The sequence below is a fragment of the Aulonocara sp. 'chitande type north' Nkhata Bay genome, linkage group LG2, assembly GCF_057382095.1.
Source record: "Aulonocara sp. 'chitande type north' Nkhata Bay isolate Kocher_YH1m ecotype deep benthic linkage group LG2, A_spYH_male_GT1.1, whole genome shotgun sequence".
Lineage (NCBI taxonomy): Eukaryota > Metazoa > Chordata > Actinopteri > Cichliformes > Cichlidae > Aulonocara > Aulonocara sp. 'chitande type north' Nkhata Bay.
The window spans coordinates 29,317,911-29,334,318 of NC_141345.1; the positions used below are offsets into that span (position 1 = coordinate 29,317,911).

Genomic DNA, 16,408 nt, shown 5'->3' on the forward strand with positions numbered 1-16,408 from the left:
TTCAGAGCAAATTTCAATCCACTATCACCGTCACGTGGCTGACTCAGCAGGCTCCTAATTCTAGTATTAAAATCTGAAATATTACCTTCTTTTCCTGGCAGCTTTTTCTTGACCTCATCTAAAAACATCATGAGATCAAGTAAAGGCTCAATGACAGGTGTGTAGGAGAATTGGTGAGGATTTAAAATGTGGTGCACAGAGTATCGGGCCGCACTTGCAGTAACAATGTTGAGAAGATGGCCAAATAGGCGAGAAAAACTAATGAAAAACATCTTTATTACAAAGGCTGGACTTTTACGGCCGGTCCTCACCCTGAATGTTTAGAGCCAAGCCCTAAATAATTCTGCTCCTGAATAATAAAGGTACCAAAAAAAAGCAATGCACACATTTCTGTATATGGTACTTTAACACTATCTTCATTAACAAATGGAGGGCTCTGGATCTGATGACAGATAATATTTGGTCTTCTTCTACACATCACACAGATTACACGCTGTTACGCACAGATTTCAGGTCTATACACTGGAATACTTTATAACAACTCACGTCTCCAGCTGACTCTCAACCTGCAGCACCACAAACAGGCAACATCAATTTCTATCAGAAGAATTAACCCTTGTATCAAAAACATATTGATTCTCCTTTTGCCTCCTCTCAGTAATCTGAATTGCCGTGCCGTTATCAGTGAGAAACGCATACTTAAGACCCGTGCTCAGACTGTATTATTTAGGTTAGCAGATTACATGCTTCCTCATCAGGACTGCTGGTTTTTGAGCCGCTAAGTTGCGCTGCTCTTGGTAGAATGGTAGTTATTATCAAAATGAACTGGCTGCATCTTTGTAAGTAGCACGCTATTAGTAGATCACACTAATTTGACCTGCTTAGCCAATAAAGTGGAATAAAATTTATTTTCCTGCTGAGGAGCGCAACTCCTTTCCAGCTCCTTGGAAAGGACCCAAATAAAATTCCCTTCATCCATCCATCACAATCCCAGCAATACAGCAATGGACGTTACCAATGCAAACTGAGTTTTAAAGAAAATTAAACACATTTTGATCAAGCTCATTATCTTGAGAGCGTGCATTCTTCATGCAAGAACATGCAAGACTTCATACGACTTTTTGACAAGCAGCAGATTTTTATTACAGCAGCGACACAGTCATAGTTCACCAGTGCATTTAAAAGGATGTTTTTAAAAACTCAAAGTACATCAGTAGGTTATGGTATGCAATAGAACATGTACTTACTTTTAACATTTAGCTGATCTGCACCACTTTCTCAATTTTGATAAGTGTGTTCATGAACATTGAGATGATGCATCGTTTCCTCTCCTTCAATTAAAGATGATCCAGTGCATCCTCTGCTAAAGGAGGTAATAAAGGAAGCAATGAAGCTACTTTTCTTAGTATTTGTTTCATTTGGTCACCACACAGCTACTTCTGGGTCACTTCTCTCATTTAGGAACCAGGACTCAGAGCACAGGTCTTCTTTTTCTTCTTCTTCTTCTGAATCTTTTTGAATCCTTTAAAGTCAAACAGGCTGTCGTCCTTTTCAGGTTTTTACACTTAAACACGGTCTTTCCCTTCATAACATTATTGGGCAATTTAAGTGCACATATTCAAATGTCTTTATAGCAAAAGACAGCATGGCAGTAAAATGATGCAGTGATAAATTATGACACTATTGCCAGTAAAAATCTACATATTGGGACACAGGCAGAAATTATGCTTATTGTTTTATTTTCTAATTAGTTTCTAATCATTAGCTCTGTGACTGACTTGTTATAATGCTACTAGCAAATGACTAAAATTTGAGGCACCATTACATTAAATATAAATGTGTATTTTAAGGGGGTTTGAATGTTATTTAAAACATGTTAGTATTCAAGTGAGCAGTATTCAGTTTTTTGACATTTAAATGCAGAAATATATATATTATACCGTAGAATGACACAAACATAATATTCCTAAATGGGATTTTATGCATTTGTCTCCATCTAGCTTTTGTTTTCTAATCAGCATTATAACCGAATGGCTATCGCGATGTAAATGAAGTGAAAGAAAGGCCACTGCCAAGGAGAAAACAAACGGATGGACTGGTGAAAATCAGAGTGGATAATGGGTACATAGGGGAGGTGAAAACCACTTACTGATATGAGAAGGATGTGATTAATGTACATAATCGTGCACATTCAAGCACATACGCACACAAATACACACACAAACACCTGTGCCTCTCTAATCTTTTCATCTCCTCTTCTCTCTTCTCCTCTATGTGGCCTGACATTTCTCCATCTAACCATGCAACTTAAGTGCTCTAGCCATTTGAAACATCAGGATACATTTCAGCTATGATAGACTGAGTGACTCAGATATTCAGCCGTGTGCTGCCACAGAGTCCTTAGAGATTCGTAGGAGAAACTGAGAAATGGAGAAATTCATTTAGCCCAGTTTGCCACTTGAGTTTTTACCATAGTATTTTTCTCTAACTTTCCAAGTGGCTAAATGCTCCCACTTGAGTGCCATCCTGTCTCTCTCCTTTTTCTCGCCTGGCCACATCTTCAGACTTGGCCTTCCCATGAGGAGGAGAAGTGGGGTTGTGGTGCCTTGTGAACCCTGCCTTTGCAGGATCATCCAAGCAAAGCAGCAGAAAATAGAATCAGCAAGTGAAACCAAATACCATCTTGTGTGTGGCTGCTACCTGTGGCCCTCTGAAAGTTGTTGTGTCTAGTGCTGTTGACGAATGCGGGTGCCATCTGCCAACTGGCATCATGGATTATCCAGTTACACATTTACTTCCTCATAAATATTTGTTTTTCCATCTTGATTTTCAACCAGATTTGACTGTGAAAGTCTGCATTATCATTTTGAGGCTTGTCTGTGCATTTCTGTTGAGGCTCTTAAACACACTTAGTTGTACACTATTTTATTTTATCCTTTTTCATTATATACTACAACCTTCTAATGTCATAACACCTTGGAAAATATTGAGAGAATCAAGTCGGGACATTGCCGTTGCCTGTTCTCCCATATAGCACCCATCAGCAACTCTTAATGCTTCAAGTGACGCCGTGCATGCCAGAGGCAGAACACGCAACACTCGTTGGCATGCTGTGAAATCACAGAACAGTTACTTGCTTTATTCTCACAGACGCACGTAAAAACATTTAATTACCGGTTCTTATGTACAGCTTGGGCAGTGTCAGGAAAGGTTCAGGGCTACAGAACATGGGTAAAACAGCATAAAAGGTCATAATAGATTTGCCATAAATGATCTTTTTACAGATATACATTTAGTATAATTCAATTCAGTTTTATTTATATAGCGCCAAATCACAACAACAGTCACCTCAAGGTGCTATATATATTAGACCCTACAATAATACATACAGAGAAAAATCCAATAATAGTATGAAAAACTCCCTTTTAACAGGTAGAAACGTCCGGCAGAACCAGGCTCGTGGAGGGGTGGCCATCTGCCGCGACCTGTTGGGGTGGGTCCTCATATTCCACATAATGCTGCTTTGCTTTTTAATAGTGTAAATAAATATCTGTCTTCTTAGAAAATAGGTAGTTAGTACCTTAGGATAGAGCCAGCTTAGTTTTTTCTAGTCTTTATGCAAAGCCTTTTACACCTTGGCTCTATCATCTGTGTGTACAGGAGAGTGGTATTAATAGCTAATTATGAGTACAAAAACAAGTAGCTGTATTTCCTAATACACTTTCTTTGCGATATGAATAATATCTACCACAATTACACTTGCCTAAAAAGAAATGCAGCATCCGCTTTGTTTGGGAGTAGTAATTTCCTTCTTTCCCTCTGCTTCCATCTCCGCATGACATCAGCCACTTTCCCCGTTCCTGTCGCCGGTTTGTACTGTGTTTCTGGGAGGCCTGCCTGGTAATCGCGCTAGCAATATCTGCCTGCTGTCTCCCTCCGCCACCTGTTATTCATGTGTGCTCGTAAACATTGCCTGTGGTGAAATATTAAAATGATTATCACAGGTGAGAAGCAGATTCACAGTGGGCGCAAGGGAAGCCCAAAGTGCAGGGGTAAAAAATTGCGCTTTGTGCATCTCAATAGGGAACAGTTCTGAGATTGATCCACACCAGATCAGTCTTAGAAGTGATATAATACATTAAGAGTAAATGGCGATGAGATTTCAGTCACTGTAGAAGGCCAGTCAGACAATATTAACCTGTACAAGTAAAGTAAGATGAGCACACACGCACATACACACACGTATAGGGCTGTTTTATAAGAAATGAACAGAGGACTAAGACATACCCATGCAAGGACACAGTGAGACACACGCTGTCACCATTAACTTTATATTGCATCATCAAAGACAAACCCTATTCCGTTCCCCAGATATTTCATGTTGCTCTTCCCTTCTCGTCTGCCTGCTTCCGAGAAAACGGCGACACAAACAGATGCACAGACATACTGTACATATACATACACAAGCTCTTGATGTCTGGATGCACAACGCAAGCTGATCTACTTCCTCTCTGTAGTCCCTCGCTTTCTCTTTCCCAAATGGCTCATTCACATACACCGCCACCATACTTTCCAAAGCTAGTGTCAAGAAGCTCCTTTCATTGGCAAAAGTAGCAATAGCATATTGCTGCGCACTGACCTAATTTTATTTAGCAAAAATGGAGAGGTGCTATAGAGATCAAAAGCTTTAAAAATGAAAAGCAGTGTGAAGTCCTTCTCTCTCATCTTTCCCATGTATCTCTTTCTGAAAGCCCACGTAACACTGTAGTCTACCTAATTTCTGCAGGATGCAGCCAAAACGACAGGTGGGTGGCATAAATTTTATGACAACAAGGGACAGCTGTCACAGCAGAACAACAGTCTTGATTTTCTTTTCTTTTTTTTCGAGTGAAACAGCAATAGGATTTCATTGTTAACAGTGCATGCATATTTGCAAATCTAGGATGAAATAAAACACATTTGCATGTAAAATGGATCATGTACCTGGTGTAAAGGTGTAAATTAGGTTCTGTCATATTAAAGGAAGACGTGTCGCTTGTGCTTTCTTTGTCTTAGAAAAGCTTGTGTAAAAAATGTAGCCCCAACTCCCACTCCAGCCTTAAGAGTCCTCTCCCCTCATTCATTCTTAAAGGCACCTCACTTTTAAAGGCCTTATTTGCGTCCTGTGAAGTATTTATATTTACAAGCAGACTCTCAGCCATTACTTATGCATGCTGTTTCCATCTTACTCAATAATTCACAATGCATCCTCACCAGATGGGACAAGGTAAGCATGGCCCAGAGAACTCTCTCCCTTTCCGTGTTTTTTATTTCCTTGTAATTTTGCTTTGGGAGGAAGGATGAGACAATGAAAAGGGTGGTTATTCTACTTTCAACTCTACAAATGTTAGGCTCAGCTGTGGTTCTACTAAACAAGATGCTTTGTTGGTTTTGGCAATGGCTTTTGGGGGTTTTTTGTCGTTGTTTTTTGGATGTGTTCGTAATTTCACAGTTCTTTGTATAAACTGCCTCTAAAATGTTTGCCCATAAAATAGAATTTCTGTAGTCTCCAGTTGGCACATCTTGGTTTTATTATTCATGCTGTCAGTTCATTCATTTCATTTTAGCTATCGGCGTTATTAATACACTCGTGTTGTTCACAAGACCATGAAAGAGTGATCAGTTTTTGGGTTTCTGTTTTTTCCACGTCCTGTATGATAGCCTTTGGAAAAGGTACGCAATATAACATGTCACGCAATGTTCATGCATAAAGCGTAAGCACAGCAGCTCCAAACTTGGCATGTTTTGCAATATCCATTTTGCATAAATCAGCAATCCTCCCCTAAAATCCTCCAAAGCAGCTGCATAAATCTCACCTTGTGTTCAAAGTTGCCTATTTCATCTTTGAAATCAAATCAGGAAACATACCTTGATTACCACGAGAGTGGTAGGTCAGGTAATTGTGCGATAACAGTGATTTTAATGTGTTAAATCAATCCAGTTATTTCACGCTAGAGTAAAGCCAAAGGAGCTCCCCATTGTGGGCGATCAACTCTTTAGCTCACAGCCGACATTTCCTTTTTTTATCTTTCACAGTCGGCTACATCTCAGAGACTGAGAAGACTGTGTTTAGAAGCAGTTGACTGCTCAGCTTAACTGGCATTACCAACTCTATACTGCAAGCTGCTTTAAATCAAAGTGCCCACCAAATAGGGTCATGCTGTTACTGCCTGTGTTTCCATACATTTGAACATTAAAGGCAATGACAGTCTTTTGCCTTGAGGCGCTTACTTCAGAGATTTATATTGAGAGTACCTTGTTCGTAATGGCTTATAGTTTTAGCTTAGTGAACGCACAATATTGCCTCAGGGGAGTTTGTCATGCTAAACCTGATGTAAAAGTACTGTAATGGGATGGATTAGTATGTAGACATAAATGTTGCATAACATGGAGAGCCGTGTGGTCTCTGAGCTCCTTATTTGGGTGGGGATGACTCACTTGGGGGCTTTGAGGAAAAATAACCCTCCTCTGGTCGGAATTGAGAACAGATTTTACTCTTTTGAACATCACTGGAAAAAAAAGGTTCTTAGCAGGACACACTAACTCTGCTTACCTTAAAAGCGGCAACATAACCTTGTTACTAATGCTGTGTGTACTTGTGTGTGTCTCTGTGGCTCTGCCAGGCTTGTACAACTCTGCTGACAGCTGGATGATCGTACCTAACATCAAGCAGAACCACTACACAGTGCACGGCTTGCAGAGTGGCACCCGTTATATCTTCTTCGTCAAGGCTATCAACCAAGCAGGAAGTCGCAACAGTGAGCCAGCCCGCCTCAAAACCAACAGTAAGTGAAGGCACATGTTACACTTCTGCCAGCCTTTTCATGAATATTTACAAGCCGTGTTATTTGGGTTTGGATATTTAATACAGCTAAAAGTTTGCATCTCTCTCTGTATCATATGTGCAACATAATGTTGTCACGACTGAGTGTTTTTCCCAAAGGATTGTCTTTGATTTACAAGTGAGTGGCAGATTTGCTGCTGATTCAGAGCTAGTTTAGATTATTACATTGTATATGCATACATGAAAGGAGAAAGCAGCAAGAGTGCCAGCAGTGCCTAATGTATTTCTGTCACAATCACTCACTCACACTCAAAGCAATTCACTGTAGGCCATGCAATCTTCACTGAATAATTTTAGTCTAAATGTATGAACAGTTAAAGAAAAAACAAAAAGTATAATGTAAAAAAATTTAAAGGCATATTTCCAGAAGGTAGGCTTTCATCATTCTCTGATGTGGAGAATCAAAAAGTTGACAATTTTTCAACAAAAAGTATTTATGTCAAAAATGTGTTTGGACATTTCTTGAGTAGACATTTGATATTACGATATTCTTACAAGTGCAATTTCAAAAAAGTTGGTACTGTGCAAAATGTAAATATAGACAGAATTTAATGGTTTGCAGACCTCAGAAAACCATATTATATCAACAATACAACATGTTGGTAATATCGTTACCTTTTGGTGTGTTGACGCCATCAATTTCAAGAAATTGTAAACACTGTAAAAATGGAAAATTATGGCTTTATGACTGTACGTGTACATGTATATGAGTCACGTAGCTTAATTGTGCTCGGAATAGAAGGAGCCTGGAAAATGCTTCATACCTTCCTTGGTCAGTAGCGACTTGTTGGCTGTACATACAGACTTCATATATACATACGCTATGATGATTATCGTAAGATCTAAAATTAATCTCTGACTACATCGTCCATCAGCACAATACCACTACAAATTCTGCAAAATGACACAAAAAGTATCCTACATGGATAATGCTCTAGTAATAACACCACAAATAGTGTGATGGTAAGATTAAAAGTATACTGGGATATGGGTAAGGAATCCTCACACACTTATTTTAGCTTATAGAGTTCACATCCTGAATTGTAATGTTTACTTATCACATTTTAGCCACTTTTTGTCAGCGTAGGTTTACTGTTATCACCCTCTCCCTACCAAAAAGTGTGTATTTAAGTTACAAGTATGTGCATACTTACTTTTTGAAGTATGTACATACAGTACTTTTGGTAGCAAGACCCTTGACAAGTATTCTGTGCTTTGACACACATTAAGGTGTACAAGTAGCTGAATTAAGTAAACTGTACACGAGAGAGCTTTTCCACGTTTTTCCTCTCCTACACACCTGTCAGATTACAGTGAGTTGTGCAACAGTACAACTTATTTTTACCACTGCAAATGTTACAGGGATTAAACCTGCAGTACTCTGAGCACCAGCACCTCTGTCGCCAGTCTGTCGCAGAACTGATATGGCATCCTCCCTTCTTCTATAAATGTACTCGTTTTGTTCTTACCGCGTACACAGCAGTTGTTTTTCCTGCTTGGAGAAATTTCCACTGTTTTTACAAGACTGTTTAATTGTCGTCCTTCAGATTCTTCGTTGTTTCTCTTTTGTTTCTTTTCTCCTGTTTTCTCCCTGAGGTAGAGATTGCTGCTGTCAAAGCTCGCCTCAGACTTGAACTATTTTCCATTGCTTTAACATGCTTCTTTTTCCCTGTAACAGTACAAGCTAGTAAAAAAAAATGCAGTTTTTAAGGTTAGCTAAATGTGAGCAAATAAACTTCATAAAACCACTGATACTCTTTGGGGCATGTAAGGTTAGAGTCAACTTGAAGAGATAGAATAGTCTTAAAAATGCTTAACTCCTTTGGGACATGGGGGAAAAATATTGCCTTGCCAAACATTATGATGTGGTCACTGGTTAGAATTGCATGGGAACATAATTAAATTGTGACCACATTTTAACAATGCATGGCCACAACAGAATGTGTTGTTTACTGACCACACTGGATCAAGTCTATGCCACTAAATAGACATTGTTAACATTTACTTGTCAGTACACTACACCAGGTCCAGTGACAAAACTAGTGACAAACACCACAGAGGTTATTTATTTGTATTTTAAAATAAACCACTATCCGTAGTTTGTAAGTAGCTGTTTCTGTGTGGTTCCTGCTGATTTTGAGTGATTATTGTGAGTGGTCTAAACATTTATTCCAGATAATAATTTTGTGTACTGACAGTCTTGTTTAGTTTTACACCTAGATCTGATTCAGTGTTCTCCAGCAGTCTGGATTTATTGATGGATTCTGTGACTATTTTTTCCTTTGCTGAAGTCTTACAGCACCAACCTCTCTGTAATGTGGGGCTTCTTGGTTGCACTGCAAGCTACAATGAATGTCAAATTTAAGTCCCCTCTAGAGGCTCCCATATCAAGTGATAAGGTAATATGTTAGTGCTGCTTGACAACAACCATGATGAATATTGCAGGGTATCATCATAATTTATCACTAGTTCAACTCAAAGATGAATCATTCTTAACATTCCTCTTTTAAAAACAGTAAAAGAGACGTCATGGCTGTATCTACAAAGTCACATCACCCACAGTCTATTTTGCGGGAATATTCATCAGGTTCAGCTGTGGCATATAATAAGTTAAAACCTCAGCGATATCGCTAATTTAGGATGTGCCCCAGGGGTGCTCAATAAAATTTTTAAATCTGTCTAAAATTGCAGCCGAAGTGCAGTGAAGCAAAAATGCAGCTGATATGCCAGCTCATTTCAGCCTATGCCGGGAGTGGTTTTTAGGATTAACTGTCATCAGGATACACTTGGAATATATAGGCATAGTTAAGGTTTGAACCTTTTTTACTTTATGTCACTGATTTAACATATTTTAGTATTAAGTATTCGTCTTAGCAGGCTTCTAGAAAGCACTATCACCCTCCTCACCAGCATATCCTTTTTTCCACTGTATGAGATACTGCCATCTGGAAATTTCCCAGTTTATTTCAGTTCAGTAAAGCTTTATTGACATGATATGGTCAGAGATTGTCTATTGACAGTTTACAGTAATCTTTTTATAATACATGAAATCTCTGTTTGTTTGTCAACTCTTCCTGCATGATCAGGAGTTGAGCAAGGCTCCCTGAAGGTTCTCATCTATATCAGAAACTACAACATCAAGCGTGTTGCCTAGCAACCACTTACCAACAGGCTAAAACAATCCACTTGTTGAGTTTTGAGTTTATGCACTTTCGACGACTTATAAAAGCATACAAGGATTTTTATTTCACAGCAGTGACATTGAGATATGATGTGATCTTGTTGCCTAGCAACCTACCAATAAACTAAAAAGACCCAAATATAATGTGCATACACAAATACCACCTCAGGAAATCATTTTTATTTTGCGACATCTAATTTTTTCATTATGCATCATGTTGCCTAGCAAACACCTACCAGTGAGCTAAAATCACAGTGTAAACTATACTGTACTACACATAGTGAATAATTTTAAAATACCTATATTTAAACAATAGTGTACTGACTACATAAAAAGTTGTGATATATGTAGTAAATACTGGTTTTATGGTTGACATTAAAGAGAATCATGCCTGGCTTTACTAATAAACTGAGGTCAAATGCATTATGTATATTATATAGATATATGTATACTCTTAACCGTATGAACAGAATAGTAAGTCACCATGAGCTCTCATGTAAGAAACAGTCAGACCCACCCACACATAAACGAAATCTCTGTCCACTGCCTATTACCATACATATTTGCCACTACAGCGTAGTGCAAGATAGCACACGACAAAGTATATCATATGCATTAGTATAATGCACTACATAGGCTAAAGCTGTAGTTTAGTGCAATATTGAATGATTTTCTCTCTCCCCCTCTACCCCCACGCTGTCATTCTTCCTCTCCTCTGGCAGCCTGTGCTATCAGGGGAAAGAAGCTTGTCCACCCACAGCCAACAGTGGTTGAGATTCTGAGTCGGTGATTGGCAACCAGCATTTCGTTCTGCTGTAATGGTTTAGACAAGCCATCAAAATAACAAAAAACATTAATATTTTTATCCATGATTGAGGTTTTGTGGTTTTCATTATGACACCTGTGTTTGTGTCAGCCTCTTCACATGTTTTTGTCCCTCATTCTCCCTCTCCTCTCCCACTTTATTTTTGGCAGAAGAATTGGTATTGAGATTACAGAGCCTCACTCATCTGTTCTGGTGAAGTCGAATAGTGATTTTGGATTAAAATGGGTCACAACAAAACCGATCACAGATATCTCACTTTGACAAGCTTATTAGAGTTTTTTCCTTCTGACTGCTGCTCTGTGGGCTCAAGTAGCAAGCTTTTTGAGCTCAGAACTTGCACTTGAAGTCTCTTTTTTGTCTGTGACTAGATTGGAAGGTTTAGCTGTCTCAGTATTTTAGGATGAGAGGATCTGGGGGCTTTTAACCTAAGCTCATCATATTTCAGGCAGAGGGTTGCAAGCAAAGAGCATTTTGACATGTAGCACTACCAGATACTATAAAGTCATGCATCACAATCCTGCCTTTTCAACAACATGACTCCTTAAATTGCTGCAGATCATATTTGGGATTGCAGCAACTCTCAAACCTCAAAACAAGGTGAATTCCCGAAGATATTAATAGTTTTAATAATTATAACAATTTAAATTTTATGAACTGAAACTAACAAATATGGTACACAGACTCAGAGAGCCTAACTAAATGTGAACAAGTTTCCTAATAAGCACAGATGTTGACTTAATCGCAAGCAAATAAACTGAATAAACTCGTCTTATTTGACCTCAGAGGACACAAATTGCAATTTAATGCAAAGCACTGAATGCATAAGGAAATGCTTAATATATTACACCAATTACCATCACAAATTCTAAAAGACATTTTATGGGAGCTGATCGTGTTAAAATAAAGTGAAGGAATTCGACATGGCCTTTGTTGTTTTTTTCCGTTTGTTAAGGTCTTTTTTTGTTATGCAACAGCTTGTTGTGGCCTCAAACTTTTCATGTTCCGCTTTTGTGTCCCTCTCTAACCCCTTTCTTGGCACGCTGGCCTCTGTTACCCCTGGCTATGGCATATGATCGCCTCGTCTGGAGTCTATTTTTCAATCTTTATGCCATCTGTCAAATAATCTCAGAGGTCATGCTTATCCTTTTTTTTTTTTTTTTTTTTAAAAGATGATACACCTTTCAGTCTTAACACTGGGCAGCCCTACAGGTATTAGCACCAAATACTTTAAACATTTGTTTTAAAGTCTTCTTCGTATTAAAAGATATTCAAGAAGTTGGATTATTATGTTACATTGTTTTTCGGGAATCTTGAAAATTTAGGATGTATTGTGGTGGAATCCAGGAATAATAAAGGAGCATTTCACCAGTTTTACTACACTACTATGGCATAAAAGTATGTAAAAATAAATAAATAGTATTTGCGTACTGTATAAATCATTTTGTGGCTCCGGTGGGAGATGTTTAAAAGCATATAAACTGCTTCATGTGATCTCATTAGGAGCTAAAAAAATTTTCATCTTTCATCTTACCAACAGCTCTCTGTAGTCCAGTCCACATTTCCGCCTGAAGCCAGCATCTTGAAGCTACTCAACAACATTTTACAATTAAAAAGGAGTAAAATAAGACACCTGCTCATTTTCTGCAACAGAGATTTCTATCTTTTCTTTTTTTTATATATATACTACCCATCTCAAGTGTTCAATCTTTAAATGTTTTCATCCTTTTGAAATTCAGGTTGGCTTGATTGAGACAACGTTTAAAATCATGTCCTAGAGCTTTCACTGGCTTTTGAGGTCAGTCTAATAAAAGCTAAACCTCGAGTGCCTGAAAGTGAACAGTGGCACTAACGCTGGAGCATATGGAAGTATCACTTTGCTGTGGGATGCTCGCAGCCAACATGTGAAGTAACTCACAGCTTTTTGAATAACATATGAATTAAGCATGATGCTAAGAGGGGCATGTGCATGTACAGTACTGCGCAGAAGTCTTGAGCCACTCCTCATGTCTCCATATTTTTCTTCTAGTTTCTTTCAACTTTTCAAAGGGGTCTTGAGCAAAAGTGCTCCAGGCTTTGTGAAATTTTTCAGTTTCTCATTTTCAGTTCAGTCATTCTGTCTTATCATTTTTAGATGAAAGTGGGAGATTTTTAGTTTGTTAACAGGTGAAGAAATACATTTTAAACTTTCGTTTAAATCGGCGGCATGGTGGCACGATGGTTAGCACTGTTGTTGCACAGAAATAAGGTCCTGTGTTCAATTCCACCATCAGGCCGGGGGCTTTTTGTGTGGAGTTTCTGTGTTCTCCCCGTGTTCGCGTGGGTCCTCCCTGGGTACTCCGGCTTCCTCCCACAGTCCGAAGACATGCTGTTAGTGGGGATAGGTTATTATAGTGGAGAAGGGTTATTTGAGCAGTCAAAATTGCCCATAGGTGTGAATGTGGGTGCGAATGGTTGTTTGTCTCTGTGTGTTGGCCCTGTGACAGACTGGCGACCTGTCCAGGGTGTACCCCGCCTCTCGCCCTATGAAAGCTGGGATAGGCTCCAGCGCCCCCTGCGACCCTGAAAAAGATAAGCGGAAGCGAATGTATGTAGTAGGTCGGGAGAAAATTATGGCAGGAAGTGTCTACAGCTATCTGTAAACCACGGTTGAGGATATGTCATGGCTTCATTCTGTATTTTAGTCAGTGGTGTTTGAGAACTTGTCAAAACTGATGTAATTATGAACACTGAAAAACACCGTCACATTTTGATCCACCATCCAATATCCATCCAATATCATCTAAAAATCATCTGAAAAAGTGATAACAGTTTGCCTAAGAGAGTTCAGACTTTGTTGAAGAATAAAGGTGGGCATACCAAATCTTGACTTTAAAGCTTGTTAGAATTGTACAAACTGATTTTGCCTTATATACTAAATTTAGATGTATGTTTGGACACGTTTCAATAAATCACCGCACCTATTTCTCATTTTCCGACATATAAGAAAAAATGAAGGGTTGCTTAAGACTTTTGCGCAGTGCTGTACAAGCAAGTGTGCTTGTGTGACCTTTTAGTATCACAACTGTGCATTTACCTCAGATTGAACTGTGACCAGGTTTCTACATGACTGTCTTCAAAAAATGGAGCCAGAAACCTACAGAGAGAGCGTGTGCAAGTGGATGAAACGTGACAGATTGAGAGTGAGAAAGGAAGAGTGTTGGGTGAATAAAAGACACCAAATAGCTCTTTGCAGGGATGAGTGTCTGCAGATGTGAGTGCCCTCAGACTACTGCTTTTACCCAATAATACAACCCAGGCCTCAGCAACGTAGAGAGATGGGTAAAAGTGCAATATGCCAGTCCAGTTACACTTTGTAATTCTTCAATGGGAAACACATTCACTTTAAACAAGCACAGAGTGGTGTTATTTAAGTACAGAAAAAGCACGTTTTCTTTTTATGACTCGTATTCTTCACAGATATTTGCTTTACTGTTCTTTAATATATCTTTTATTTATTATAGAAAAAATTATGATAGTAAAATATTATTTTAAATTGAAGCATTTAGTCATTAAAAAAACGTCTTTTTTGAAAACGACATAATAATGATTACATTTGTGCTTAAGCAAAAAAATATTTTTATGCATTTTTAAGCATTAAATTCAATTAAGTTTGCATTTCTGCTCGGTCACAATTTATTAAAGTTGTAGCTCACAAAACAACAAGAACCCATATTAATCCAGACTGCTTCTGTTAGGCGGTGCCCTGTTTGTGCATTTTTTTAATTGCCTGTCTGTCTCGGTAATGAATTCATGTCAACAAGAAGCAAAGCTGCACTCAGAGTATGAAGCAGTTTGGTTATTTAGGACAGAGAACAGATTTAAATTTAGAATGAGTGGCTTTTTTGCATGTTATGTAGATTGGTCTTACAGTTTATCATGCAGTGCCTCTCTCTATCTGTCTGTGTCTGACTGTTGTTCCCATAGACAGTTGGAACGAGACGTCTGATTATATAGAACTGTAAGCAAATAAAGGCCCTACCACTTTCTTGATCTACGACCTTATTATTTTGCAAAAATGTAGTTCCAGTTAGAGTGAAACAGAAAATAAAGCAGGATATGCTCTTGAGTGTGTCTTCCTGGGTTTTTAAGTCAGATCTGCTCTTTGTCAAGTCAGGTTTTCAAACACCAGTAAAACACCAGTACACCCACAACCAAGATCCTCTAGACTGCAAAACCAGACATGATGTCACGGTGGCTGTGTCCATCTTTTATATACAGTCTAAAATTATTCCACACTGCAGGCCACTCACTATAGTCCTATGGAGCAGGCTGTCCAACTCATAACTTCTGATTTTGAAGTGCCGGTGCAGCTTGATTTCAACTATAAGTTGGAATTTCCTCAGCTAAGGCCATGAACAGCTTCTTTTGAACATGACAGGTTTTTTTTAAATTTTTTGTGAATATTTCTAGCTATTACATTCTCATCTCCACTGATATGTTGTCAGTTTAGCTATGATAGTGTGTTTTTACAATGACCAGACGCATTCACATTCCAGCTTTCTGGCTTAACATTTGGAGCTGTCCCACAGCGTGAAGCCTCCACTGTAATTTTCTAGAACAAAAGAAACTGTCTGACGGAGGAGCACCAACAATATAAACCCAGGCTTAAATATGTCTTCATTTAGCAGCTCTATTGTTTTAACTAAAGACTAGCCTCTATTTTGAGTGAGCATATTGTTTATGTCTAAACAAAACCCAATCTGAATGAATACTTGCCTTCCTGTAGGCAGCAACTTTGCTGACAGTCAAACACTGGACTGTTGACTTAACAATGTTTGTCATTCTATTGGTAAACTATTCTGGGCAGTCATATTGTGTGTGTACAAAGCAGGGAGCCAGCAAACCCCAGAGAGTTTGTGGGTGTGTGTATGTGTGTGTTCCTCAGATCCTAGACACAATATTAGGTAAGCAGCTAAAATCCCAGCTGAAAATATCACATGTCAAGGTGCCCCAGGGATACACGTCCCTCCTCGTGTTAAAGGGCCTGCAATAATATTTACCCAGCATGCATCTCTGATGACAGGCCCCGAGCTACCACGCACTCCTTAAAGTAAACAGTCGGAGGTAGAGATGAGATGAAGAAACAGGAGGTAAATCGGAGCAGAGGTTGGAAAGCTATAGAGGAGGAGAAGAGGAAGCGTCCACATAGAATAGTGGCACATGGTGCATACTGGGATTTTAAAGCATTCCTGGTAGATAGTTGATCTTTTTTGCATGTCAGTGCTACTTCTAACTCCCCGTTTGTTCTGATCTGTCAAATAAATTAAAAACAATAGAGAGACAGTCTGTGCATGCACAAAAAGTAGCCCTGGAATATCTCCATGACTTTGATTTTAAATAGATTAACAGTAAAATTAAATAAAGCAGTTCAGTTCTTTTGATTTAGGTGGTGCCAATTTGCAACACTCGCCTCAGGGCAATTTATATCCTATAAAGACTCTATATTATTAAAAAGAAAGTCCCAACAATCAGACGCAGC

General features: G+C 38.7%; 1 protein-coding gene across 5 annotated transcripts in view; it reads left to right on the forward strand.

Annotated features, from left to right (window-relative positions):
• The window catches only part of mid2 (midline 2), a 172,024-nt gene that overhangs the window by 142,984 nt on the left and 12,632 nt on the right, over positions 1–16,408 (forward strand). For all 5 annotated transcript variants that reach the window (XM_086258046.1, XM_086258039.1, XM_086258030.1 and 2 more), the window contains one exon: positions 6,663–6,824. In XM_086258046.1, coding sequence (XP_086114172.1) covers positions 6,663–6,824 — 162 coding nt within the window. The remainder of the gene's footprint in view (positions 1–6,662; positions 6,825–16,408) is intronic.